Below are 26872 nucleotides of genomic sequence, written 5' to 3'. Positions count from 1 at the left end.
GTAGTCAGAACAAAGTTTGAATAATGCCCAGTAAATAAGCCGCCACACATTGAACAATGATGAGAAAATAAAATATTCAAATACTGCTCATTAACTGAGTACCATCCATCCCGCACACTGAACGAGGCAGTGCTCATGTGGGGAAAAAAAATTGATCATGTAATTAATGACTGTATCATAACGCATCCATAGAAGGGAGCCAAACTAAGATTGTCCAAATTTCCTAACTTTTGAGTGATTGAGTTTACAACCTTAATGGTTTTTTTTTTAAATTTACCGTAGTTGTTTCTGTAATTATAAAAAGATTCTCTCCATGGATTTGGCAGAATTTTAAAACTAATTTTACTCACTACTCGTAACAATCCCTCACAATTTTACAAGACACTTCTTTGCTTACCCATAACAAAAATCTTCCAACACTGAACAGGTACTAGTTTCTTAGTATGTGGCTGGTTACTGCCACTGGGACTGAGCATGTTAGTTCTTTACAGCAGTTCTTCACTCGTGGGCATTGGGCTGCTGAAAAAATCTGATACAATAATTCATCTTTTGGGTCAAGCAGCCTTGACTTGTCTGTTCAATTAGAATGGATTCCTAAACAAGTGCTTAGAACTCCACACATTAATATCACATGAATTCATTAGAGTGAAATATTATTACAGAAACACCAAAGAACTTAAGAAACTGGGCCATATTTTACAGTGTTTTCCTTTTTCATAACATGTACCTCAATTAGTTCAGAAACACCTAGTGGATTCACAGTCTCTGGGGCTTCTGGTCCACCTGGCTTAGCTGCAACAGCAGCAATAGGACACCCTTGGAACCTAAAAGAGAAAAAGAGCGTCCCACCATAAGACCACAGGTCTGCTGCACATACAAGTAGAACATGGTAATAAAAGCTCATCTGACAATCCATATGAGGAAATTACCTCATATATTGATTTATCTAGTTCTACAATAATGAATTATTGACTGTCTATTACAGCTATTCCCCTATTCCATTTTGTTTCTTACAGCTGTCCCCCTACTCCATTTTGTTTTTGTTCTCCTCCTGTGGCCGCCCCTCCCTGGCCGTTAAGTTGTTTACCAGGGCCTCTGCCCTTCTCAAAGGGAGGGCCCCTTAAGTTGTTTAACAAGAGCCATTGCCCTTCTCAAAGGGATGGCCACTTGTGCTGCGTGCTAAGTGGGACCACTGCCCTGTTCAAAGGGTTAGTCCTGTTATCACCTTGTTAAACCTGGGCTTGGTGTAGGGTAGGCAATGTCCAGAGCTGCAAGACCTAAAGGCCAAATAGCTGAGCATATGAGTCATACCTGGGAGCTCAGAACTTGCCCAGACATGTTCTATGCCTACCTGCAGTTTTTTCCCTGCCTTCTCTCCTCCCTGTAAGAAGGGGAACCAATCAGAGTTGCTGGCGGGAAGCTGCCTAAGTTTGCCTTTATAACCAGACATTTTCTGATCAGACCTCAGAAAGGTTCCTGCACTGCTGCCTGGTCTGATCAGCCAGGAGTTCTGGGGGTCCTTTCTCCGCTCTCGTTTTATTTTTGAGCGTACCCCTGTTTTTTGAAAAAAAAAACCCACGAAGAACGAATTGCTGCCTGAGAGATCTCCTGATTATCAAGACCGTACCGAGCCTTCTGATGTTCTTGCTGCTTCTGCCTTTGCTGCTGCCTTGGGGACTGGTAAGAATCCCTCTATGAAACTTTCTATACTTTTATTTTATTATTTTAGCTGCTGCCTCTGTCTCCGCAGCACACAGACTCAAGCTAAACCTTGGTCTGTGTCTTAAAACCTCTCTTAAACTCTAAAAAATAAGTTTGTGCCGCTGCTAAGCTCTGTTCCTGTGGGCTTTGCCTCGGGCTCACTGCTTTCAGCTGTATCCACTGCTGCAGCCACCATCCCTTAGCTTCCTTGCGGGCTGCCTTGGGAGCTGTATCCTGGGCACATACCACTCTGCCCTCTGTAACTTCCCCATAGCATAAGGTGCACCATAGGTGTTTTTTTTTTTAGTTTAATAAGTCATAGTTTGTTAAGATTGTAAAGCTTGTAAGTCTCACCTGCCTTGCTATAGTTCGTTGTTTTGTTGCTCCGTATAGTTGCTTGTTATAGTTTTGCTTAGAATTGTGATATTTGTTGTTTTGCCTAGTCGTTGGTCAAGATAGATTTAAAAAGCCATTGCCTGGTTGTATTTTGTACCTGTTTTGTTACTTTGTATAAGCTGCTTGTCATTTTATATAAGTTTAATTAAGTTAGAGGATAGATAAGGTTTTTGCTGCTCCAATCTCCCCCTCTGTGTACTTCTCCGTGTCTCCCGGTTGTAAACCCCTTGCTGCTTTTTACTCCCACTTCTGCATCACTCTCTGAACTTCTCAAACCCCTTGCTGCTTTTTCCTCCGCGTCTGCATCACCCTCCGAACTTCCAAAACCCCTTGCTGCTTCCCCCACCCCCAACACTGCTCCATTGTCCTTACCCCGCAGGGCTTCAGAGTCTCTCGCTGCTTGCAGCTGCACCTCTCATCAGTTGCCACTATCATTCACCCCCCCACCCCGTTTCTTGACCCAGCCTTTGGGTACACTCTTGCTATCACAGCCTCACAAATTAAGTCAGTAATTTTCTACATTGCATAATTTCACTTATCACCCATACTGTATTATTGCACTGTGATTCACATTTTACTTGTAATTATAACACCCCATTGGTTGCCTCCACCTTTCTGATATACTTTGTATTTGCATTGATACTATTGTGTTACATTGTGTATAAGGCCACTAACCACTTAATACATTCTATCTAAGATTGTTGACCATTCTATATAGAAGCTACCAGTTTGTCTTGCATCTCCTTTTGGTATGTTTTACATTCCACACCGTATCTAGAGTTGTTCCTTTATAAAGTTGAGTTGCTTATTAACTGTACTGTATCCCATTGAGCCAAACCCCACTTACTGTACCCCACTGTTAGAACTCCCTACACTGTTCAATAAGAAACGCCCCCCATCATTGTCTATTGTAAACACCCTATACACCCCATCCCATCGTATTTCATTGTTAAATTCCCACCTACTTCCTTTTTCCTTTAATAAAGAAATTAATTGGCACCCCACCTGTGTGGTAATTGCTCCCCAAGATCCCATATACCTGTAGGCAGGGACATTGACATCTTCTGAGAATGTACTATTTGTGCCTCTGAATTTACTACTTAACCTTTGACACTGTTAATTTTTCTTTGTTGTAGTTTCTGGTCTGACTTCCCTGGGGAATGAATAATAAGATTACAGCTTGCCTCAGAAGGCTATAGTTTAAGCATGGGTCCAACTGGGCCAGCTTGTAGAGGGCTCAGTAAGCTGGACCCTTTTTTCTGGTTCCCATCTTGTGCTCCAGATTGTAAACTCATTAAAAAAAAATCCTCTAGCTGTCATAACTGCAAGGACAACCTTCAAAATGTGAATCAGATATAAAACAGTGATGTGATGTCTGACTGAGTCTACAGACACTCTGAAACCATAGTGTTGTAATTTGCCTCTACTCATATCAGGGGATGTGAACTCTGAAGCCTAATGATTATAATGTAAATGTCAACAGTGTTAACAATTTAACTGGTGATCAAAACATATTAGGAAGAAGAGGTGAGTGGTTGTTTAACAGGCACCTTGTTTTGGCATCTCCAGTGAGAAAAACGTAAGAGAATACCACTACGTCATCCAATTCAATCCTGGAGTTTAAGACTTCCTTTTGTAACCAATTTTATTCTTCAGCCCTGTACTATATAGTCTTTTTTTAAGCAGCTGAAAGAATCCGTAATATTATACCTTTTGTGAGATGCAAACTATTGGTTTATCTCATCTAATAACTCATTTTGACAATGAATTTTTTTTAAAAACTTCTGAAAGGAAACAAAATGAAAACCTGCCTTTGTAAGGACCAGGACCTTAAATAGGCTAGAGAGTCTTTTTAAAAAGCCAAAACAACCCCCACACAGTCACAATGGCCAGTAAAATAAGATGATAAAAGCAGAAGAGCAGGAAAAAACCTTCAAATACTCTAAGTGTTCAGTTCTCATAAATACTTAATTACTGTACAACAGAGACAGGTCACAAAATCAGAGTGTATGGGATTCCTTTTGCTCTCCTCCTCTCCCAACTTAAACTTTTAGATTTTCATCTCAAAAGGCAAGAACTAGGGGGGGAATGACAGCTCACTGATAAAAAGAGAATGATCACTAAATGTGCTCCCTCTGCAGAAGTTATCAAACACTAATCCAGTATACAAGGTATTTTCTCTGTTTATATGCCACAAGTCTGAGGCTCCCAGGGACAAAGGATGATAAAAATGTGCACTGAGAATTCCAGCCATTAAGCTTTTGGAAATTCAATTATATTTATCCAAACACTTTTGGCCAATGAACAAATTAATGCTGAACCAGGTGTCTCACTCCTTCCAGACAAACCGCATGTAACATAAGCTAGAGGCGGTCGCATGCTGCTTTTAGAAATACATTCAAACATAAGGGGACCCTATTAGAACTACTTTACTCCACCACAAATAACTTATTGCAAGTGGTGTTTTAGTCTCCACCAAACAAAGAGAAAGGCTAGTGTGGACAAGGAATCCAGGCAAAAAAACAACACTGATTTTGATTTTCTGGTGTGAAATATTTTTGCTTTGACTGATTTTAGGTGTCAATCTGCAGAACCGTCAACTGTAAATGAGGCCAAATTCTGAAAGCACCAAACCTGCAGAAGGATGATAGAGCTATTCTTACCATCCCTATTCTCTTTCTCCATTGCACTGAAGTCACATGGCAGGAGCTGTAATATGTTGTTGTCAGGGTCTATAGCGCTGTCCCCTCTACAGTTGCAACCATACTAGCAACCACACTTTATATTTGGTTGTTGATACACCCATAGCATGGACAGAACCAATATTTTAGTAACTGAGGTTTCCCCCAGGAACTACAGATGAGTACGTGAGGTAAAAGGCAGGCTGCCAAATGGTCTCAGCGGTATCCCATAAATAGGAGACATTTGGAAATGCAAAACCAGCTTAAATTGCCTGTGTTTGATAGCACAGAGTTGATGATAGGAAAGAGGCTGTCAGGAAATAAAGTATGTCTGCTGCACAGTGGGGCTGGCACTTTAGGATAAGCCCAGGTCACGAACAACAGATCTGATGTCCGAACGTTGAATCTTTTTGTGCATGGGTGGGGAAGACAACAGACATCTGATATATGAGCTTCCCCGGGATCTGTAGTTCAAATGATTTCAACTAAAACATTATGAAAGACCACCTGTCTCCATGGGGAACCAGAGCAGTTGAGATCAGCTGAGAGGACCTTTTCTTAAATAGCAAGGGGGTGGAGAGAGAGCATTTGCAGGTAAGAGGTTTCACTCTAGAACTCCGTTCCCCCTTAGTTTGATAAAATCAGCCAACTTTCAGAGTATGCTCTGCAAGGCCTATTTGTGTTCCCCAGCTCTTAAGAAAGGATTGGGTTAAGAGGGTATATGTGCATTCAGTACAGGGAAGTACTGTGAGAAGACACTCTAGTTTCCTTCCAATATATTTATAATTTTAGCTTTCTGAATATAGGTTTGACCACAACCAAACTCCACAGACAATTAGGTGTTGACCCTCATACTAGAAAAGTAATTTTTCCTCTTTATTTGCAGTATGTTCTCAAACTTTAACCTATGACCAGAGTGCCATGCAGGAGTAATGATCTCCATTCAGGCAAAATAACATGAATCTTTATTTTGTCATTTTGCTAGCATTTGATTAGTTTGCAAAGATAAACTATTATAAATCATTACTTTCTCAAAATTTAACTTATTTGTACCAAATAGAACTGTTTCTCAGATAAGAAATATGTAAAAATTGAAATATTATTTTCATTTCTGTTTCAAGATAAGAGATGTGCAGTGGGTCAACCTTTCTAGCACATAAATAAAATTGTAGAAAAACTATGAGATAAAATTAAACCTTTATGTTTAAGTTGTTCATTTTTGCAGTCTGATGGCCACTTTAGCTGTGAATAACAAATCTGAATTCTTATGCAACAGCCATGCAAGTGTGATCATTTTATCTGATCAATGAATTTTATTAACAAAAAGGCACAGCTAAGAAAACCTCATATATATTTGGTGTGATCAGAGATGGGGATTAGAAAAGTTTAAGCAATCTCAGACCAAGTTACAGGTACCTGCACCCATAAAAAGTAATAAAAATGGAGAGTTTCTCAATCTACATGAAGGGGAAAACAAGTTGCTTTATATTCGTTTGCTCTCTATGAAGGAGAGTCACAAGTTGCAGAATTTTGTCTCTGTACTATGTACACAAGAGGAAACTTCACTCTAGTGACATCTATGCTGTACTGATCAAAAGGAAACAGACTAAAAAACAGAAGTTGATAAAATCTAAGATTTTCAGATTGCTCAGATGAGCGGGGACACTATCCTACCATCAAAAATAAGTTAAATATAAGGTGACTTACACAAGCAAGATCTGCTGGCTCCTCTAGCACTGGTAAAATCCTGACCTTCAAATGCTCAATCTAACGTCTGCTCTTACGCCTGCCATTGGGAACAAATGTGATTTAGCAGCTAGCTAAGTATGAGTCAGAATTCTTTCCACAGCATGACCTTGGACAAAACACTTCACCCATCTGTGCTTCAATTTCCTTATCTATAAAAAGGAGATAGTACCTTGTAGCCTTGCCCCTAGGGGAGTTGAGAGGCTACACTGGTATTCGAGGATCTCAAAACACTCAACACATATTACTTAATTCAAAAGTATTATTTTTATTGTATCAAATTGATAATCCCAATCTCAAACACATATTCTTCCATATTCTCATTTAAGCCATCCATCACACTGTTCTTTTCCCATTAAGACCAATCACACTTCTCACCTTCAATTCAGGAAAGACCCTAACGTCTCCTCCCTCTCTCTGCAGCTGACAAGATTCCCTGGAGTGCAGAAAGTGTTACAACCCCATAAGCCAAAGGGCAAATCTTTTTTTTTTAAACCAGGAGATTTTACCTCTGTTGTTTTATCTGAGCTGAATTCAAAGAGAGCCTTTAAATTGATTAATTCTGGTTTGTTTCTTACAGCATTACACTGAAGACAACTCTACAATTAAAATTTAGGGCAAGGTAGTTTATGGTGCTCAGGGGTGTGAAAAATCCACACACCTGAGCAACGTAGTTATGCCGACTTGACTCCATTGTAGATGCAGCTAGGTCAACAGATGAATGCGTCCATCAATGTAGCTACCATCACTCAAAGGCATCATTGCCAACTTTCACGCGGTAAATAGGCACCCCCCACTTTCACAATAAACCAAAAATCAAGCTAAACCCATTTCAAAACAAGGTCAAAACAAGCCAATCCCTAAGAACCCCAACATTCTGTGACTAGATCCCCACAGCGTGCAGTCTGGGACTGTGGGTGGGCCCACTGTGCACCCCCGGCTCTCTCCCCACCTTGCCCCTGCTTGCTGGGAGCCGATAAAAAAAAAAGATGCAACAAGCTACAACAAGCAACAAGCTACAAAGCAAAAAACTAGCCCACAAGCAACTCGCAAGTCAATTAAGCCAAAAACAAGCCCAATTTCTGTGCTTTTTTCTGGGTTTGGCATGTCTGCTCAAAGGTTGTGTTCCTACAGCAACAGAAAAATCCCTTTTGTCATTGTAGTCTAAGGGTATGTCTACACTGCCCACATTACAGCGCAGCCGCAGCAGCGCTGTGATGTGGGCAGTGTAGTCATGCTTTATCGCCGAGGGAGAGCTCTCCCAGTGATAAAAAAAATAACCACCTGAAAAGGGGGGTAGCTTTATCACTGGAGGCACGGCTCCCAGAGATAAAGCACTGTCTATACAGGCGCTTTTCAGCGCTAAAACTTTTGCTGCTCAGGGAGGTGTTTTTTTCACACCCTTAAACAACTAAAGTTTTAGCGCTGAAAGTGGCAGTGTAGACACTATGGGGTTAGGCCAGCATAGCTACCGCACATTAGCTATGCTGCTATAGTCCCCTTATTGTTGACATGACCTTAGGAACGAAGCAGCCACCATGAGATCTTTAATGACCACAGTGAGCAGCTGGAGCACACAGCAGGGCAAGTGCAGCAAATTAACCCAAAAGAATAACACAGAACTCACAAAGTTCTTGTCTACACTGAAAAACTGAGGTGTGTCAACTAACACATGTTAAATGGCACATTTTAAAACATCTCTTAGCACCTAGTGTAGATAGAAACAGTTGTATTTGATCATAGCTAGCTGACATATTTTTTAATGCTAGGCACTTGAGCAACCACCCTCTGGAGTTGTCTCAAACTGGGCACCAAAAATCACAGCAACCAAAAGCCACTTTTAAAAATCTTGCTCAGGGGTCAGATGCAAAATTTAAGATAGGGTTTTAATTTCTTGGGTTGGGGGAGGGTGTGGGGGGACACACACCGCTATCATTTTCTATGCATCCATACATGAGATCTCTTTATGCCTGTGTCTGATCTAACCAAGGTGTATGTGAAAGCATCTTTGAGAAGTATGTAGATGTACAATAAGTCTTCTTACATTAGAAGAATATCTTTGGTAACTTACTTTGTATTTTCCAGAGTCTTCTGCATTTTCTTCGTCATCTTCTCAATGGCAGCTTGTCTCTTCCCCTCTGGAAGAAGGTCTATTTTGTTCAGAACTACTACCATCTTCTGGCAGGCAATCTGCCCAATCACCAAGCACTCTGCTGACTGAGTCTGCATCCCTTTTGTCACATCTATGACGAGCATCATCAAATCAATAATCTGGGCACCTGGAAGAGAAGTCAATGTCAGTATCATACCAGTATGAAAGAGTTAGAGACCCTCTTTCTAAAGGGTGTTTCTGTAAACATTGTCCATAATGTATCGATACATACACTCACACAAATAAAACACGAAGCCAAGGTGAAAACAGAAAGCCTGTTTTTGTTCAATGCCATTTGAAAACTCAAGGAATTGCAAGATACAGTATAATTACACAAAAAATAGCTACACAAAGAAATCCAAGGTTGTTAGACTAAACAGTTTACCTTTTGCACCATAGTGACAGTCTCACATTAAGGACTTGGGCAATATATTTATTATAGAACTGATCTTTGCTGTAACACAAACATACATCTCAACTAATTCAGTAACACACTGTAAACCGAGATTAATATGCTACAATGAGATCATATATACACTGTTTACATTGGGTCACACTCCATAGTGAGGGCAACAGGGTTAGACATTTCATGCTGCTGCAAAGGTAAACACATTTTACTGCCGGAGTATTAATACTGAGTCTTCATTAGATCTTTCCATAATTACTAACATGATTATTTCTCAGTATCCTCTTTTGATTGTAATCTATGTTTCATTATTTGTTTGAAGACAAAACCAAACAGCTGAAACTCTCTTTGCAGAGCTATATTAACATTTTTAAGAGTGCTGTTGCATAAAGAAGAAAATGAAGTCACAATGGTCTAGACTCCATAAGAATCACAGTAAAAACAAAGTAGTAAAATTAAATTTAAACATCACAGAACAAAGCCACTAAGGAAAGAAATGTTTCACGCTCCTAAGTGTGCGCAAACAAATGGAAAATTCAGAAATACTTGACAGTACTCACTTAAAAGTACAGAAAAAAATATCTGCCACCTTCCCCTCATGACATCTTTAAAGGTTTGAAATAAAAATACTGGCTTGGGACATTTAAACAGTGATATCAAGGGAGCTGCATGTGTGCTCAGCACCTTTGAAAATCAAACCACTTTTATATAGGTATTTAAGTATGGATTTAGAAGCCTAACTTTAGATACCCAGGTTTGAAAATTTTGGTGTTAGTTTATAAAATGAGTAAAAGAGGTTCAATGCAAGTGTGAAGGGAGAACACCAGCAAATAAACCAGTGCAAATAGTCTATCAGTGATGGCCAAAAACTATTACAACTGTGACAAGGATAAACTGGGATCCTTCAAATAGGTTAATTTTCCCTTTTCAAGATCTCCTTTGGAGCTTTATGGAGCAACATTCTGGGAAGCATCAGCCAAAAGAGGGGTGTGCAGGATTCACTGAAAAAAACATAAAAGAATGAAAAGGTGATGAAGAAATAACCCCTGCTGGAACAGTAATCCTCTTCGTTCCCTCTTCCACAAGCTGACAATAATAGTTTTGTGTTTGAATGTTAAGAAGCAAAAAAGCAGAGGAGGGGAAGCTGAATGAGTGACATGATTTGACAACGATTATGGTTACATAATTTTCGGTGCTCTATGATAACACTGGATAATAGTTTTTGACTGGTGTGCAGGAATATCTGAATTAACAGGATACTTCAGAACAAGAGGGAGATTTAGGAAACATTCTGCTCTTTAATTAGTGAGAGCTGAGCTTCGTCCTCTTCTGCTGGTGTCCAAAACTTGGCATAGAAGGAAGTGCTTTTCCAAGAATATTAACATTCAAACTGCCAAATGGTCATTTTAATCCATTCTAAATACATTAAAACAAGTTTTTTAAGTCACGTGATTTATATACTTTTCTGACATTGAGGGAATTGATTAAAACACCACAGTATATTGTCATTCTGCCTTGAATTAAAGCATGTACAGTACGTGCACTTCAGATCTCTCCAACAGCTGAACAAATACAGGCAGATTTCCCACATCCCCACTCCTTCACTGAGAGGAATGTAATTCACTTTGAGTCTAAATTTATCTAGAGTTCTCATGGCCTCATTTCTCCTCCAATTTTTATTAATGATATTTAGAACTTGTGATAATATTACTAAGTGAAGATTCCCATTATTGACTAAACTGGTTTTCAGATAGGGTTCTGAAGGCTGGACAGCTCTGGACCGTACTATGCACACATTCAGGACCCTTCTATCTCTTTCCTGCTAGGATATCGATACACATAACTGATCAGCAAACAAAGATGTGCATCAGTGCCACTCACATACTCAGAGGCTGTTTCAGAGGAGCATGTTGTAAATGAAGCACTAGAAAGCCATGTGCAATGGACCTTAATATAGCAAAGCTCAATCTAAAAAAGGTAAAGGTCTAAAGCTGAACTAGTAGAGAATTGCAGTGATCTACAAAACGTTTTTCAAGAATAACAAAATGCTAAAAGAAACTAAGGTGACAAATCTAGCATCATTATTTACAGTACCCAGGATTCCAGTTTCTAGTGCTTCTAATATTTTCCTGAAACATTTATTAAGAATAAGAAATTGACATAATTGTTCCTTTTCTCTCTCCTCCCCCCCACTCCCACTTTTTTGCTTAATCTTCTCCATAGGCCATCACATGGAAACAGACAGCCTTGTTTATAATTCCCATGAACTCAGGATAGGAAATCATTCTGAGAGTGGATTTCATGGGTGAGTGAGTGGGTGGGAACTGCAGCAGCAAAAATTAACAGTTATAAATGACTACTTTCAACCTATCAAAGCTTTTCATCTTGTAATACTGCATGAAGACTCCTTTTAAGCTACAGCAGGATCATTATCATAGCAGTGTAGTTAGCACAGCATTTTCTCATGCAGTATCTCAATCATTTAAAAATGGCATGAGGCAAGCTTAGCATATGTGTTATCCCTCCAAAGGCATTTTCTGTTTTTGTTATTGGAGAAATTGTTTTACTCCTTTAAGCGGTTTTTAATTACAGTATAAAATAGCATGAAACCGCATTTTTGAGGGGGCGCGGAGGCACTAAACTCCATACCCAAATGGCTTAAATGTAATAATAAGAAAAATTATGCAGATAGATAGTTCTGAATGTGAACAAGTCTCAGTACTTTAAGTGAGGTAAAAATATTTTAAATTAGTTAATATTTGAATTAAAAAAACACACTAGTTCTGAGCACACACAGCAGGGGGGAGGTTGGTTTGTTTTTACAACTGTAATGAAAGGATGTTTTGTACTAAGCTTTATTGCACACATACTCTTCCTACATTGCTAATACCTGTTCAAATGAATGTGAATGAACCATTAGCCTTAACTTCTTGGCTGATTTTAACATTATTAGCGATCATTATATTTAAGACATATAACCATTAAAGTAATGGTGGATGCACCGTATGCTTTAGCTCACCCCCTTCCAACTAATTACTATGACAAGGTAAATATGTGTCTCTAGAGACACTCTCGGCCAAATTTTGATCTCAGTCCAGATTTAAACCAGGGTACCTGAGATCAGAAACTTGCCTTTGAGAACGGTGGCTAATCTGACACCATATGTTCTACAATATCTAAGCCCACTGACAAAAGATAAAGATTGCACTGCAGCCTTCATGTGCAGTGTCTATACAATTGCTAATTTATGTTGCAGCCTTAATGGCATTTTATTGCAGTTTCTTTCAAAAACTTTATTATAAGCAAACATTACATATGCCACTAACTGTGATATTTATGCATCTATTAGCACCTCCAGACAATTTTTTTTAACATTCTGCTGAGGTTTATTTAAGAAACCAACAGCAGCACCATAGTCAAAATATGAAATTATTAAATAAAAATAATTGCATCAACTATAAACCAACAACTTTCATGGGAAGGAGTAAGAAAAATAAATATGTAAACATTGGCCAGATGACAGCTGAAGGGTGTAAACATCAAGGTACAAGAAGAACTGTTTAGGTTGACTATTGGGAAAAATCTAAATGATTAAATTTATTAGGTCCCTGTTACACAAGCTTTGCATCACAGAAGGTCAAAAGGCAACTAACCAGGAGTCCAAAGGCCACACCTGTATAGCATATTTTTATATAAGATTTTAATCAGAGATAAATGCACACTTTTTTTTCCTGTTTGTTTAGAGAATGCTGTAAGTATAAACAGCACTTTAACTTCTTGCTATCTAGTTTTATCCTGGAGGTGGCCACAATAAAGCTCTTTAGGACAGGAACTGTCTTTTCATTGCATACATGAGCAGCACCTAGCACAATACAGCCCTGATTGGGATGCCTAGATACTACAACAATACAAATAACAAACAATAATAATGAAATGATTGACAACAGCAGTCCAGATAAGGAGAGCAGGTGCAGAATGTCTACCAGGAACAACCTAAAGGAAAAGAGAAGACAAACACAGAGAGAGAGGAGAGATGAGGGATAAGTGAAAAACCCAAGGAGACAGCTCTTATAGGACATCCAAGAAATGACACATTGATCCAAGACTGCCTGATAAAAACATAATTATACACACACAGTAAAGATTTGTTAGTCTCATTATACTGTAAGCTCTCTGGAGCAGGGACCTTACCTTCTCTATATTCTATACAGTGCTTAGCATGCTGACTGGGCTCAATAAAATAAAGAAATAATATTATATAATAATAGTAATAATGTATAACAGAAGGTATCCCGTGAACAAAGGACAGATCACACATTTTGGTAGAGTATCTAGACAGAATGGCAAGAATCAACATAGAATATCATAGAATATCAGGGTTGGAAGGGACCTCAGGAGATCATCTAGTCCACCCCCCTGCTCAAAGCAGGACAAATCCCCAGAAACATCTTCATTGCAATCATGGAACAAAGGGGAAGATGAAGACCGCTCCAACATACTTATGTAGACTGCAGACTCCTCAAGGCATTGACCATGTCTTCATATGTCTTTGTACAGTCCTTAACACAATGTGGTTTCTAAAGCTGATGGGCCCATTGGGCACTATCATATTATAACTAATGAAATAATAATAATAGCAACAGCAGTAGTTTTCCAGTCCCACCTCCTCTCTTTGGATGACTTCAAAAGGGACAGATCTTCTCACTGACCTACCTCTCTTCTCTATTCCCTAGTCCTCCTCCTCTTAATTCTCAAATTTGGTTTCATTCTGTAGAAGGGCTACTTAGACCACTTGCAATCCATGGATCATAGCTGTAGAGCTACTGGAGTAGAGTAATCAGGAAAAGTCAGCTAAGATGCACAAGAGGTGAATATAATAGCCAGACTTCTCCTCATGAAAATCAGAAGCTCACTTGGAGCAAAAATGGCAAAGCTACTAACTGCATATACTGGAAAGAGGCAATTTCAGTATTGTTTTAAAAATATCTTACAGGTAATAAAGGAGATGTGAGAAACTAACAGCCTCATGTTTACAGGTTAAATAGTCTTCAAAACACCAAGCAACCAACTCACCACAATGTTGAATTTCAGTCAACAAAAAGAACTGAAACATTTATATGTTATTTTCTACTATATCTCAGGACTTCAGGAATAGGGAAACCACAAGTAAGGATAAACCTACATAAATGTACTACTGTGTATATAATCTCACTTGAAGAAAGCTTTTAATTCAGGTATTGAAAACATTATCACTGCCATAGCAGTAAGGACATCAAAAACAATTACAGGAATAAACAAGGTGATGATCTCTGGCCCAAAACCAGGGTGGATAAAAAGAAATGATTTAAAAAAAAATTTTTTAAAAAATCAGATTTTTTATTTAAATCGGATTTTTTTGATAAAATGCTTTTTGAGGAAAGACCCTATCTAAAGATATCTTTGAGCTATAATGTATCTCGTCATGGAATAGGGATTATAAATTCTAATTCTGTAGTATGAGACAATATATTCATGTAATGTTTAAGAAAAGTTTTGTAAATGAGTTCCAATAGTTCATGGATTAGAGACCCAATTTTATGAGGTTCCAGGGGCTTCTGTATAGATTATTTAGGTTAATCTTTCTATCTACCCAATTGGACTCAGTGCTCAATCTAGAAGATACCATCAGAAATGCTCTGTTTTGCAGTTCTCAAAAAAATGTGGATTTCTCTCTCCAGGAATAACATGCTTGTTAACAGCAAAAATGTTTTTAAATAAATAATATATAGAGGTGAGAAATAACAGACCCCAGCCCTATTGTCCCTCTGCAAATTTGTGTACACAGAGTCAACCCCTTACCTCTCTCTAAAAGTGCAAAGTTTCAAAAAGTTCAATGAATAGAAGATTGCTGGGGGCAGAATAGATCTGGACGAGGAGAAGAAGTCTGGAGATAAATGTGAAAATGGAGGGACAGGCAGCAGAAACAAAAGTGAAACTGTTTGAGCAGCATATTCCAGAAGTCTTGAGGTCTTTCTGAGTGTAGCCTTCACTGATTTGAGATTTACCATACCATTCTCGCACTAGAAGGGAAGACTTATAATGGCAGCAGGCCGTAAAAGAAACCCAGTTTGGGAATATTTTAATGTAGCTCCTCTACCTGTGGGTAAGACAGGCATGCGTGCAAAATGCAAATGGTGAAACAAAGAAATGCAAGGCCTGGTTGCCCCAATGAAACAACATCATGAGAAGTGTTCCCTCTCAGGAGGAAGCTGCGTTGAAGATGATGAAAGGAACATGTCTGAACATGCAGGATCTTCAGGTTGGTAAACTTTTATTTCATACTTCTTTCTTAAGGACTGCTTGTCTTCCTTCTGGACTATTCTTGAATTCTCATGTTTAAGCAAAAAATATAGTTGTTACTCTATGGTACTATCATTTTAGATGCGGTTGTGATAAAAAAAAAGCTGAAATAGGCAGATCTTCCTTTTATAATTTCACCTTTAAAGTAGTACTGAATGCCAGTGAATGCAATGAGTAATACTAAATTAGCAGTATGGTAATAATTAAATAACTGCATGGACTTATTTTGTTTAGGAGATTCCATCCTCAACATACAGGATTCTGAAGACTATTCACCTTCAAAATCACCACCATTTTCTACAGCTTCAGAGTTATCTGCCAATGACGGGGGGAATGGCTCAGTGGTTTGAGCATTAGCCTGCTAAACCCAGGGTTGTGAGTTCAACCTTGAGGGGGTCATTTAGGGATATGGGGCAAAAATTGGTTGGATGATTTAACTGGGGATTGGTCCTGCTTTGAGCAGGGGGTTGGTCTGGATGATCTCCTGAGGTCCCTTCCAACCCTAATATTCTATAGTGTTTCAGACACATCATGTATGTCACATAGCCACAGTGTATCACCTGTAGCAAAAAGAAAAAAAAATCTCCATCATCCGGGAACAACCATAGATTTGTGATATGGACCAGATTACAAATAGAGGTAATTGATGAAAAAAGTGCCCAGTTTGTTTATGCAACAAACTCTCCTTTCCATATGATTGAGAACCCACACTTCATTAACATTGTTCAGTCATTAAGCCCAGGATACAGTCCACCCAACAGAGCAGATGTCACAAGCAAACTGCTGGATAAAGTGTATGAAAGAGAAACTGAGCAGTGTATAAAAGGTCTAGAGGGTAAAATTGTTAACCTGAGTCTTGATGGGTGGAGCAATGTTCACAATGATCCAGTTGTATGTGCTTGTGTGACAACAGAAGGAGGGAATGTGTTTCTTATAGAAACAATTGATACATCAGGAAATGCACACACAGCAGAATACTTACAAATAGCAGCAGTAAAAGCTATAACAAACTGTGGGGGGGGGGGAAATCAAATGTCTAGTACGCAGCTTGGTCACAGACAATGCTTCAAATATAGCCAAGATGAGAAGAAATTATTTAGAATTGAGTCTCAAGCTAATAACATATGGTTGCAGTGCTCATTTGATGCACCTCCTAGCCAAAGACTTCAGTGTTCCAGAAATAAAGGCTAATGTTGTTGAAATTGCAAAATAGTTCCGTAACAACCACTTTGCAGCAGCTGCTGTGAAAAAAGTGGAAGGAACCAAGCTAACTCTCCCACAAGACGTGTGACAGAACTCACTAGTGGAATGTTTTGAGTACTATATCAATAACTGGCTTAATCTGATAACAGTTTGCGAACAAAATCGTTCAAAAACAGATGGCACTGTCACAGCCAAAGTTCTCAACATTGGGCTTAAGAGAAAGGTTGAAAACATGCTGAGTACCCTGAAGCCTATTTCTGTAGCCTTGAACAAAATGTAGGGAAATAGCTGTTTTATTGCTGATGCTGTTGAAATTTGGAAGAAACTGAGTGAGATCTTAAAAAAAGAAATATGCAAGACAGTTAAATTACAAGCATTCAAAAAACGAATAGGACAAGCACTATCTCCAGCTCATTTTCTTGCAAATATTCTCAATTCTCTCTACCAGTGTCAAATCTTAACTACTGAAGAATAGGAGTTGGCTATGACATGGACATACAGCAATCATCCCTCCATAATGCCAACTATAATACATTTCAGAGCTAAGGGTAAACCATTCAAGAAAAATATGTTTGCTGATGGCTAAAGAAAGACACACAAGTGAACTGGTGGAAGTCACTTAAGCACTTGGATTCAGAGACTGTTGAAGTGATAATCTCACTTAACAGCAGAAGCTTCTTCTGCCCATGTAGAAAGATTATTTTCTTCCTTTGGACTTATTCATTCCAAACTGAGAAATCGTTTGGGACCTGAAAAAGCAGGAAAGCTTCTTTTTCTTTTCCAGATTATGAACAAACAGGAAAATAAAGGTGAAGACAACTGAGTTAGCTGAAGAAGCCAATATTTTAAGTTTCTCATGCTAACCTGGGTGACATAGTCAATTTAATTTTTGTGGGTTTTTTTTTAAATATTTCGTTTAACTATTTTAGTTAAAAACAATTTTAACAAAAACAAACCTGGTTTTAAAAAACGTGAATGTTTAACTAAATTAAAAAATTATTATACTTGTTTTGATAAAATATTATATGTTTGCTGTTGAAGAAAAAAATCCAGAATACATAACGTTGTTTTAGTTAAATAAAACCATTTAAATGTCTGGTGATGTTCTCCTCCTAATACAGCATGGCAAGAAAACCCTCCAAATATTAATGATTAACCTGTTGAACTGGAGATAGTTCACCTCCCAATTACTTCATAAATATCTGCTTCAATTACCTTTGGCAAATGAAATAACCAATCATTCATTTTCTCATAGAGCTGTAAAACTCATCTGAAAAGTTTTCAAAATAAATCACTTTAAAAATGTATAGTGTGTACCTTCTAAAAATGAAACCTACACCTATCTCTGAGTTGTGAAGAACATGTATTAAGGTTATAACAACTAACAACAATGCATTTTTATGTAGAAATCCATGATTAAATCAAGTCTGCCTGACTAGTGATTTAAACCAGGATTTAAATCACTTTGATTTAAATCAAATCCACCCTGCCCAAAACCTGTATGATTTGTTGAGAGAACATCTTCCACAGGCTCTGTGGGGAAAAGGAATAAAGAGTAGCTGAACTGCTTTAGCTTTTCAGAGGATATTGTCCTACACAAAGAAGTGATCTAAAAGAGATCAGAGAGTTTTTCAAAACCACATATGCAGGCAGGGCCAGCTTTAGGAAGTGCAGGGCCCGATTCGAATACCCGGCAGCGGTCTGGATCTTCAGCGGCAGGTCCTTCACTCGCTCCAGGTCTTCCGCGGCGCTGAAGGACACTCCACCGAAGACCCGAAGTGACTGAAGGACCCGCCACCGAAGTGCTGCCCAAGATGCGGACCACCACCAGGTGAGTAAAAATTAAAAAGTTAGGCACTCTTCTTTAGGGCGCAGGCCCCTTTTAGGCATGGGGCCCGATTCAGGGGAATCAGGGGAAATCGGCTTAAAGCCGACCCTGTATGTAGGCAAATGGGACTTGAAATGAAGCTGAATGAAGCAGATACATGCCGAAGACCGAGATGCATATATGGAAGCAGCAGTGACTATTACATCTATACTGAGGGTATCCATTATAAAATTACGCCGAGGAAATCAAGAGATCCCCTCCAGAACAAGTATGCAGCCTTCCATTTACTGTTTCATCCATTACTTTCTGAAAGAAATGTTGAAGCACATTCAGAAAGATACCAAAAAGACTTCCTGAAGTAATTTCCCACTTAGCCTGAAAATGGTAAGTCAACTATTAGAGTGTATACCTCTGGTGATTACACACCACTCAAATACATGGCCGTCTAATAAGAAAAATGAAACAGAAGCTAGTTGTCACCTAAAGACATGGGGGGTGGGGAGTGGGTGGCGAAAGATGGGAATTATGTTGCAAGATAAGAAACTGAACCAACAAGAACAATAAAATAAAGCAGCAGACATTTACTAAGTCAGGAAAAATAAATGACAATGAAGATAACTAGTGAAAAAAGTCTCTGTGATGACAGCCAGAAATGAGAAAAAGCAACTAGGCTAGCAACAAAGTATCAGACAGGAAAAATAGTGAAACAGTGGAAGCTAAATTTGGAGGCAGCAGCATTCATCTATAATCAGCAGAATGGCAGGAGACTGACTATTTAAAGATGATCTTAAAATGAGGACTTCAGTTAGAGATAAAAATTATCTGATCCCCACTTTAAAAAACCAAGTCCAAGCCATCCTTAGCAAAGTAAAGTTACTTTAGAACTTTGGGGAAACCTGATTAGCTGGCAAAAAAAAAAGTAATAATTTATGATTGCCATTGCTTGGAGCTTGTAGAATGAGTACTTAGCCAAATATATCAGCCAGGGAGACCCTGAAGCCAGCAGTGTGTGTGTCCAGTCAACTAGTGACCAGATAGTAGAGTGGACTCCACAAGTCAGCAGAGACCTTTATCTAATAACTTGATTTATTTGTGAATCCCACACATTACCCAAGCTAAGACTCCCATCTGTCTAGTTCTTATATCTTGCCCATCATGATAGTATTTCAGTGCCTTACCAGGAAGACATCCTCACAATGATCTATAGGCAGCAGCATTACTTGGTAAACCACAATAAAATTTCCACAAACTGAGCTGGTAGGAGACATGCTTAGCCCATATCAGACAGAAGCAACTCTACGTCACGTATGTCTCTTAACGGGACAATGTCAAGGTTAGTAAGCCAAATATATGACCTACTTTTAAAAATGACATTGTCTCCAAAAAATCTTGTGTTTTTTAGTTTTTTTTAAAAAGATTAGTGATCTTAAAAACCAAACTGAATTTCTCTCTTCCTGTTTCTCTATTAATTTATTTTGTTTATTGTAATTTCTTTGCATGTACACTATGAATAAAAAGGAAATCCCATTCAGGGTTCTAAACACAAGAGACCAGAAAAGAAATAGAATAGTAATAGTAATTTAACCTGGCAGCCAGCAGAATCCATCCCCAATAAAACACATTTTTAAACTAATTAAGTAAGTTTTAAAATTAATACACTGGACTTGATTCCAACCCTACTATAACTAAACAATGTGTTGTTGATTTTTTTGTACTGTAGTATAAAGAAAGTGGAACACTAAAGTCTAGTCCCTACAACTCATGTATGCTGGTGCCTTGCATTCCTAGGCAAAGGTGCTAGAGCAGAAATAAAACTAAATTTCTTAAATACACATCTGTTGTAGAATACAGCAAAGATCCAGTCTATGGTAAACGTGCTCTGTTATGTGCACACAACCCATGGACCAGTCTTTATGACTTCTATTGCAATACCGAGGGACCAGCCCATCTCTCACAAGAAGCAAATTCATCCAGGTTTTGACCACATACGCTGTTATGGATCTCCATACAAACAAACTCACAGATTAAGGCTCTGCTCATACCGTTCGTTGCATGCTGATGGTGCCTGTTCAAAGACCCCAATGAAATCAGTGGGGTTCTGCAAAGACACAGCTCTTCACTCATGCACAACTAATTGTGGGATCAGGTCCCAAGAAAGTCAATTCTCTCCATTGCATGTCAGTTGTATGTCATTCTAAATAGGGTAGCAAGGGCAGGGGTATGTCTAGAAAAATCATTTAGGCCAGGGGTTCTCAAACTGGGGGTCAGGACCCTTCAGGGGGTCGCGAGGTTATTACATGGGGGGTTGTGAGCTGCCAGCCTCCATCTCAAATCCCACTTCACCTCCCGCATTTATAATGTTGTTAAATATATTTAAAAGGTGTTTTTAATTTATAAGGGAGGCGTGTCACACTCAGAGACTTGCTATGTGAAAGGGGTCACCAGTACAAAAGTTTGCGAACCACTGATTTAGACCTCTCTTTCTAACCTCTCAATTCCAAGAGTTGATTACCATTTTATTACATACACAGAACACATTTTTAGAACAATTGGATTATAAACTCTAGACACTAACCTGACTTGCAATTTTAGTATGGGTGAAAAGGGTGAACAAAAAAGTATTTCCAGCTACTAACTGGGAAAATCTGAGCTTCCCCCCCCGCCCCAAATAGGTGAAAAACAAGAAAATTAGAGATTTGATTTTATTTTGACAGGCAGCAACTTAATATGGTGCCAAATCAGATTTTTGCTACAATCTCTATCAATGTAAAGCTGCAGATGACTTGGCCCCAAACATAGTAAAAATGTCACTAATCTGCACTAATCTCCTGGGGAGGGAGGAAAAAGGAAAAGGGGCTGGGTCCGAGTGTGAACTAGTGAAGAGATTTTGCATGCCACTTGAGCACAGAGCATAAGTATGGATTCTGACTCCTTGCTTCTTTAAGCTACTGTATCTTTTTTTCTGTTTGTGGTAATCTTTTTAGCTGACTTTGCGCAAGCAGTACAACTCCTGTTCACAGGCAGCGAAAGGAAGCAGAAAATGGAATTTGAAATGCCGAAATAAAATAATTGTAGGCCATGGGCTATAATTTGATTTCATGCTTACAAGGAAATGAAAGCGGACTTCCTTAAACATATTTTTTTAAATATGCTTTTTACCATGTTAGGATTTCCTCTAGCACAGAAGAGAAAATAGGATTGCAGAAAATGTGCCGTTCTCAAGTATCATTGCTACTCAGGGGCAAAGCTCTGTTTTAATGTGCACTTCCCATTCTGGGGAAGAGGAAATTCTTCAATTAATAAACCGGGTGGACTGAGGCGAGTTTTTAAGGTTTAATCAATTTCATCTGCCCTTAGAATAAAAAGACTGACTATTCTACTATTTTTTCTCCCCTTTTCCCCCCTTTTTAAAAAATAATAAAATGAATGTTTTATTTTAAATTCTTTGAGGTTAGTATCTCCTGTTTCAGGAAATATTGTCTATTTCATGCAGCGAGTATGAAACTTCCCCCTCTCACCAACCCACCCTCATTTTTCTTTGTTAAGAATCCTTCTTCAAAAAACATTAAATGATTCTCTGTTTTCATATACAGTAACACCTGGGGAGATGCTATGAGTTATACAGGATTTTGGTAGGTACCTTGGGGGGAGGTGGTGGATTTGTTGAGGAAGATGTTTTGCAGGATATGGAATCTTTCAGAAGCCAGTGTTAAGGGAGGGGGGACTGGGCATGAATTACTCATGAAGAAACCCTCTGTAAAGCAATTCAAATCATGTACCAAAACGGATACCAGAGCTTTGGTTAGACAACACTTTGAAAAGTACAGGAACTCTCACTACAGTTCAAGGATCCCACCACTGTTTTCCAGGGATGCCCGACCAGATGGTTTATCAGCTGGAAGTCACAAACAGGGAACTGTCTGAGAGCCTTACACACTCAGAAATTGATTTATATGAAGTTTCTAGGTACCCAGGGACAGCTCAACTTTGCAAAACATAGGGTCACATTGCCAATACACTGAAGGTTGCCCCAAATTTCTCTAAAGATGTATTAAAACTTACAAAATATAATACAATCATCCTTGATCAACAAACAGAGATTGTTTGTTGCCTGAATTTACCACCAATAAAAACTTGTGGTTGGATAAGCTCTTTCCTACCCCTACAGCTATAAAGAGAGGGCAGCAGTCATCTTAAGCCCCCGCACTTCCAGGGAATCCACATCTGACCCACCAAATAGAGTGCTGTCCTCCGGTTACCCATCCATGTTCCTGGTTTACTCTGGGACCAGTTCCTGTCCTCCTGATCCATGTAGAGAGGTTTCCAGAAGCCAATACCTAGGGTCTAGTTGCTACAGCCAAAGGGAATTTCAAGAAAGAAGCTGGGAGGATCTGTTCATAGGTGGTGAGAGAGCTAGCCAGAGCGCTGCATATATTATTTTACAGAACGCTTCACAAAACAGAACCAAGAGCTGGCACATATTTGTGGGCTTCGCAGGCTGTACAATGTGCACCTCTGCTCTAAAGACAAAAACAGAGACTAATGTGGGACTCTTTGTGAATGCATTCTCTCTTACTATAAAGTTATCCAAAGCCCTACTTGTTTAAACACATACATAGTAAATGTCAGCAGCTGAAGGCATATGGCACTGGGTAGATTCTGGGCTTTGCACAGATGCTTGTAAGGAACAGAATAGATCTCCTGAGGGGTTGCTATTGCTTTTGCAAAAGCACCTGCAGGAATTCTTAAATAACTGTATACGTTTTTTATAAGATCATTTTTCAGTTCTGGTGGCTGACTTCAAGCCTACGGTGGTCTTGTCATAGTAACTAACCTTATAAGAAAGAAAGATTGTTTTTGAAAGAGTTCAGGCCTGAAGGGTCATTTCAGGGGCACAAAAGCTATACCATCCACTACTAATCAAGAGTTATAGGTATGAACCACAGAACTGGAGTCTCATTTTCTAAGCCAGCATGGTCTGCACAAACTATAAAAGGTCATGTGTTTAGAGCCACAGAGGAGGATTAGCAGCATGAACAGCACTCTAATGGGAACTCCAAAAGCGCCAAGGTGTGATGGATTTGAAGCTGTCCTTTAATAATTCATTAATAATGTATGCTAACCTGGTTATTGGCATGTTTGCTGTATGAATACATTAGTTTAGTTTAACAGGAGGGGCTGTATGGAAAAACAAGCAGGAACAGAAAGAATGGCTCATGATAGGCACTTAACCACAAACACTTGAGGGCTTTTAAGAGACAATGCCAGGAAAGGAAATGACCCAGGAACACAAGAGAGCAAGGGAACTATATAGTGGGGTTTTAAAAGGGACTCTCTTTTGAGAGAAGGGGTGGTAGTTTGATGGAACCAGATAGACAAAGACACCTGCTGGGGTTGTCTGAAGAACTTAGGCTTGCGTAGGATACCATCAGGGAATGATAGGCCTTTAGGTAACAGACACATATGCAATTTGTTGTTTTAAAATTCTCTTTAAATGCTTTGCTCCTACTGCAAAACAAACAACACTTTGGTTTTAAGAAAATTGTCTTGTCCCAGTATACTACTGGTCACCAAATCCCAAAGGGAAGAATTGCAGGTGCTTGAACTCGGATTGACCTGTTGGGTACGAATGCTTGATACACAGGGTGCTGTAGCCCAGGGCCCATTCTAAGAGCTAGTCTGCACTAGAAGCGCTACATCTGCACAGTTGCACCAGTGCAGCTGTGCTGCTGTAGAGAGTCTGGTGAAGACGCTCTATGCCGACAGGAGAGAGCTCTTCTTTCAGCATAATTATTCTACCTCCGCGAGAGGCGGAAGCTATGTCGGTGGGAAAGCAGCTCCCACCAACATAGCACCGATGTGAACAGCTCTTAGGTTGCTGTAACTTGTCTCTCTCGGGGGGGGGGGGGAGGGTTCACACCCCGAGCAACCTAAGTTATATCAACATAAGCAGACATGTAGACCTGCCTTAAGACTAGGAGAGAATTGTGGAGTTCACCATGAGATAGCTAAAGGCATGAGGCCTGACACCTGAGAGAGTTCATTCAGAGACAAGAAGAGGGAGAGACATGAAACTAGTCCAGTAACCATGATATGAAGCTTTAAAATTAAACCTTAATCTCTCTATTCACATTCCTTTAGAACAGCGGCTCTCAAACTCTGGGTCAGGACCCCGTTTCAACGGGGTCGCCAGGGCTGGTGTTAGCTTTGCTGATGCCTGGGGCTGAGGATGAAGCTGAATCCCGAGCCCCACTGCCCAGGGCCGAAGCCCGAGGGCTTCAGGTTACAGGACCCCTGGCTGGAGCTGAAACTCTTGGGATTTAGTTTGGACAGGCTTAGGCTTCGGTCCTCCCTTCTGGGGTTGCATAGTAATTGTTGTTGTCAGAAGGGGGTTGCAGTACAATGAAGTTTGAGAACCCCTGCTTTAGAAGCCTCAGTGATGAGCAGCAGTCAAAAAAGCATTCAGAGCCCAGATAGGTAACCTAGTGATGGTGGTTAGAAAAGCTGTTAGGATTCCCAGTCCTGATATCTTTTGATCTGCAAAACCAATTGCACATGCAAGTCTATCTAGATACTTACATGGGCTCTAACACCAAAGTATCCAAGTACCCTCTAAGTCAGGGGTCGGCAATCTATGGCACGCATGCCAAAGAAGGCATGCTAGCCGATTTTTAATGGCACACTACTGCCTGCCGGAGTCCTGGCAGGCAGCAGAGTGCCATTAAAAATCCTGCCCAGCCTGGCCCGGCCCGCTCTTCTCCACTCTCCGCTCCCCCGCCCACGCCCTTGGGGGCAGAAGCTTGGTCCTGCCGGCTTCCCTGTCTCTCCCCGTAGTGTGCTGGGTTTTGCGAGGGAGGGGGACAGGAAGGAGCTCGCTGCTCCCGGTGGAGGCAGAGAAGAAGCGGGGGCAGGGCCTTGGGGAAGAGGGGGGAGAATAGGGGCATATCCCCTCCAGCCCCCTGCCCTGACCCCCACTCACAAACTCCTCAGCCCCCTGCCCTGACCCCCCACTCACAAACCCCTCAGCCCTCTGCCTTGACCCACACACACACACCCCCCCAGCTCTCTGCCCTGAGCCCTGCAGCCCCGCACACACCCCAGGCCCGTGCCCTGAGTCTTGTGCCCCACACACACCCCAGGCCCCTGCCCTAAGCCCTCTATCCCCCTCATACACACCCAGCCCTCTGCTTGACTCCTTCACCACCACCCCACAACCCCAGCCCTGACTCTGGCACCCCCACACATACCCAGCCCCTCCCCACCCCCTGCCCTGACACCTGCACCCCCCTTGCATGCCCCCAGCCCTCTGCCCTAACTCTTGCACCCCCCCATCCCATGCACTACCCACATCCTGACTCTTGCACCCCCCACATCTCCACCCCTCGCACCAAATGGGAGCTCCTACACCCACTCCCCAACATTCCCACCTGCACCCCTCGCACCAAATGGGAGCTGCCCAGGTAAGTGCCCCACACCCAAACCTCCTGCCCCAACCCTAAGCCCCCTCCCTCATTCTAGCTCCTGGCCCAGACCCTTCACCCCCAGCCCTGTGCTCAGTGCACTCCCACCCTCAGCTCAGTGCAGAGAGAGGAAGAGAATGGGCCAGAACCAGGGAGAAGGTAGGTACTCACTGTATGTGGGCAAGGCTGGGACCCCAGACGGGCAGCGGGCAGAGCAGGTCTGGCAGCCGGGATCCCGTCTGGCAGGAGCCAGCGGATGGAACCCGAGTGGCAGAGGGCTGAGCCCACTGCTGATCTGGGGTCCCGGCCGCCGGCCCCGTACAGCCCGCTGCCAGTCTGGGGTTCTGGCTGCCACTCTTTACCAGCTGGGTCCCGGCCACAGACCCTGCTCAGCCCGCTGCCGGCCTCGGTGAACAGAACCCCAGACCAACAGCGGGCTGAGCAGGCCGGAAACGTAATATCAACATTTTAATTTAATTTTAAATGAAGCTTCTTAAACATTTTGAAAACCTTGTTTATTTTACAATAAAACAATAGTTTAGTTATATAGTATATAGACTTATGGAGAGAGACCTTCTAAAAAACATTTAACTGTATTACCGGCATGCAAAACCTTAAATTCTGAAAGGTTGCCAACCCCAGCTCTAAGTATTAAAAAAAATATATTGTATATCTTCCTTCTCAACCTGTATGAGCAATAGCTTATTTATTTTGTAGGATTTTCTTGTTTATGTCTGTTTGCATGTGAAGAACTTATGAAGGAAAGCTAAATAGCAGAACAGAATTTTGCATTTGTAAGTAAGGTCCACAGTCAATTTTAAGTCCTGTAGGAGTGAGTTTCACAGTCCAGGTTCTATAGTCTAAGGGGAAGAATAAAGGAAGGAACAGGACCATAGTCAGGTCTCCAACAAAAATGCAAAGCACCATCTAGTAAGAGAAAAAACAGTTTTTGTAATCAGA

At 40.5% G+C, this 26872-nt stretch overlaps 1 protein-coding gene across 5 annotated transcripts in view; it reads right to left on the bottom strand.

Moving 5' to 3' along the window:
* Positions 1–26872, bottom strand: part of EEFSEC (eukaryotic elongation factor, selenocysteine-tRNA specific) — a 187085-nt gene that overhangs the window by 113926 nt on the left and 46287 nt on the right. For all 5 annotated transcript variants that reach the window (XM_045025148.1, XM_045025147.1, XM_045025149.1 and 2 more), the window contains exons 2-3: positions 8596–8803; positions 728–824 (exon numbers count right to left, since the gene is read on the bottom strand). In XM_045025148.1, the coding sequence (XP_044881083.1) occupies positions 728–824; positions 8596–8783 (285 nt within the window). In that variant the 5' untranslated portion in view covers positions 8784–8803. The remainder of the gene's footprint in view (positions 1–727; positions 825–8595; positions 8804–26872) is intronic.

Source organism: Mauremys mutica, chromosome 7 (genome assembly GCF_020497125.1).
Source record: "Mauremys mutica isolate MM-2020 ecotype Southern chromosome 7, ASM2049712v1, whole genome shotgun sequence".
NCBI classification, from domain to species: Eukaryota; Metazoa; Chordata; order Testudines; family Geoemydidae; genus Mauremys; species Mauremys mutica.
This window is presented reverse-complemented; position numbering and strand designations above follow the sequence as displayed.